The 3,085-nt window shown below is 40.8% G+C and overlaps 1 protein-coding gene across 1 annotated transcript in view; it reads left to right on the top strand.

The window, feature by feature from the left end:
* The window catches only part of LOC117945069 (tetratricopeptide repeat protein 28-like), a 210,715-nt gene that overhangs the window by 194,832 nt on the left and 12,798 nt on the right, over positions 1-3,085 (top strand). Inside the window, exon 21 of the mRNA XM_034872322.1 lies at positions 1,893-1,987. Coding sequence (XP_034728213.1) covers positions 1,893-1,987 — 95 coding nt within the window. The remainder of the gene's footprint in view (positions 1-1,892; positions 1,988-3,085) is intronic.

Below are 3,085 nucleotides of genomic sequence, written 5' to 3'. Positions count from 1 at the left end.
CACACACACACACACACACACACACACACACACACACACACACACACACACACACACACACACACACACACATTAAAAAAAGAAAACTTTACCTTTATGCTGCAGACCAAAGACCCTGTTTACCACATCATGCATTTACACACTGTAAATAATGTCAAATCTTCAGATTCCACAGTAACAATGTGATTTTTACAGTAAAATGCTGTAAAGTGCTGTGTTTTCATCAGATTTTTCTTCTTCTTCTACAGTATGTTGACAATAAATAAATAAAATATAAGAGATACAGAAAGCTCCCTAAACGTATGAATGGTCAACCTCTCTTTTTTTCTGTTTTCTTTAAGTTCCTTTCGACACGTATTCAAGACATCGTAACACTAAGGCCAGGGGCGGAGCGCGGAGGTGCGTTCAGGGACCTGGACCAGCCATGGATCAAATATTGATTAAGCATTGAAGAACTACTTTTTTCGGGGGCCTTGATTTGCAATTAAACCAAACATCCAAATGTGCATTCTGTCACTTTATTAAAAAAATAAAAATAAATGATGTACAGATGTTCAGACATGTATATTATTTTTTTTACAGTACAATGCTGTAAAGCGCTCTTCCTGCTCACCAAATCCTAAATAAATTACTGTTAACAATTTTCTTGTTGTCTGCAGTTAGTTGAAATATTTTAGAATATGATTCTATTAATGTTGCTTATAATAAATCACAGTGACACAGTATTTAAATTGTACAGTGAGAAACTGAATTTACAATATTTAACTGTTACATACTGTTAATAGTACTGTATTGCAATACTGAAAAATATAAAATATTAGGAAATAAATAAAATACTCATTACAGAGTGTGAACTGTATTTTCCCCTGGCCGGACTAAAAAAAACAACATTATTATTTATTATTTATTTTAAAAAACACTGCTTTTATTTGCACAGTACATAACCCAGCACTGTAAATGCAATTGAAATCACAGTATTTAATTAATATTTATTCTACAGTAAAACAAGCAATACTGTAAATACAACTATTTTACAGTGAAAACATAAAAAACTGTAAATGGAAGTACGGCCGCTTTACTGTAAAAAGAATTCACAGGAACTTATTGGACAATTATTGCCAGTAGTAAATTAAAAATAATAAATTATATTTGATACAGTGCAGTTAACTTACATTTGTGTACGTTGTACACGTTATATTTGTGTTCTATAATAATATCCATCCATCTTCATCCGCTTATCCCGTGTCGGGTCGCGGGTCCCGAGGCTTTCACAGGCCAGGTTGAAGACCAAGGACTAGGTGGAGGGATTGTATCTCCAACCTGGTCTGGGAACTCCTCGGGACCCCCCCAGTCGGAGCTGGTTGATAAGGCTCGGGAAAGGGAAGTAAGGGGTCCCCTGCTGGAGCTGCTGGCCCAGGAGACCCGATACTGGATAAGAGGATGAAGATGGATGGATGGATGGATGAATCCAACAGTGGACATCTAGTCCCTAGAAGTCTATAGCAGCTCTTTTAAACATCAACAGAGGGGTTGTAATTAAAAACACTGAAATAATCGAAGTCTCTATTAGAAAAACACACACGTAAACAAGCATGTGGACACGTCTCAAACGGTCCTTGAACATCAAACCATGCTGCTGCAAGAAATACGTGCTGGCAACGTGTCTAACTTGCTTCATATGTTACATCAGATAAGAGACAAAACTCAGCCACTGTACTCTTCTGAGTGTGTGTCTGTGAGTGTGCGTGAGAGAGTGTGTGTGTGTGTGTGTCTGTGAGTGTGTGTGTGTGTGTGTGGCAGCAGTACAAAGCCGCTTGAGAAGACCCAGAGATCCAACCCTCTCATCTCACAGCAGAGGCTCTTCTTTCTGTTTCTAACATGCTCGCTGTCAGATGTGAAGACAGATGAAGGCCGGCCGTACTGGTTCTCCATCGGGATTTGCTTTAATCTCTCTGGGAACACATATCCACCTAGAAAGTGGGTGTGGGTGGGGGGGAATCCATAGTATCCATCATAGTATTGCGATATTTTCAGTGGCAATGCTTTATCGATACACAGGCGCAGAGTATGGATCTATTATTATATATTATATATTATTCATGTGTTGGTCAGTTTGTCCCGTTAATAACATTGAAGTGAGATGAACAAACTGAGGAATGTTTCTTTTTAGATGAAACGGATGTCGATAAGTTTCCTTTTGGGGACGTCGTTTGAAATTGGGAAAAATTAGAAGTTTGAGAAAAAGGTAATAAATTGCAATGTATCGCAGAATATTATATAACCCCTGCAACAGCATGTATAGTTTCACATGAGACAGGAAGCAACACTGCTGAGAAAACGATGTCAATATGAAAAGCTCCACTAGATGGCAGGAGTGCGCTGTGCAGAGACATGAAGCCTGGCAGAATAACCGAGGCGGGTATGGCTGCAGCCTGGAGCGTCCCATGTCATCCGTCCCGTCTCATACGGTCTCGTCTCATACGGAGCTGTGTCCAACGGTAAAACCAGAGGGTCAAAAATACAATATCGCGAATAATTTTCCAGATGGAGTCACGTGTAAATTCGTGACCACATTTGTTGCAATCCATTGAAAAACGTTAAAAAACTGTTAAAGTAACCATTTTGCCATACATATAGTTTGCTCATTTCTGAATGTTATGCTTGTGTTGTTCCATATTAACGAAGCTGCATCTGATGAAACCTGCATCAGCGACGCAGCCGTTTCTGCTATCTAACAGGAGGATCTCCTGAGGAGGGGCAACAATCCACGATCTGGACCCACAACAGCAAGACTACAACAATAAACAGGTTACACTCTTTCCAAGACTTTTTAATTGTATATTTTATATTGTTTTCACACTTCACTGGGACATTGCTGCAAATAACTGCTTATCAGCATGGCGAGAGCATTCGACTGTAGCTCTACAGTCGCTGCCCCGGCTGTCGGGTCTCTGGGACCCGGGGCAGAATGCTGTCGGCTCTCTGGGACCCGGGGCAGAATGCTGTTGGGTCTCTGGGACCCGGGGCAGAACGCGATCGGGTCTCTGGGACCCGGGGCAGAATGCTGTCGGGTCTCTGGGACCCG

Source organism: Etheostoma cragini, chromosome 5, assembly GCF_013103735.1.
Source record: "Etheostoma cragini isolate CJK2018 chromosome 5, CSU_Ecrag_1.0, whole genome shotgun sequence".
Taxonomy (NCBI): Eukaryota; Metazoa; Chordata; class Actinopteri; order Perciformes; family Percidae; genus Etheostoma; species Etheostoma cragini.
Note: the sequence above shows the minus strand (reverse complement) of the source record. Positions and strands in the feature narration are given on the sequence as shown.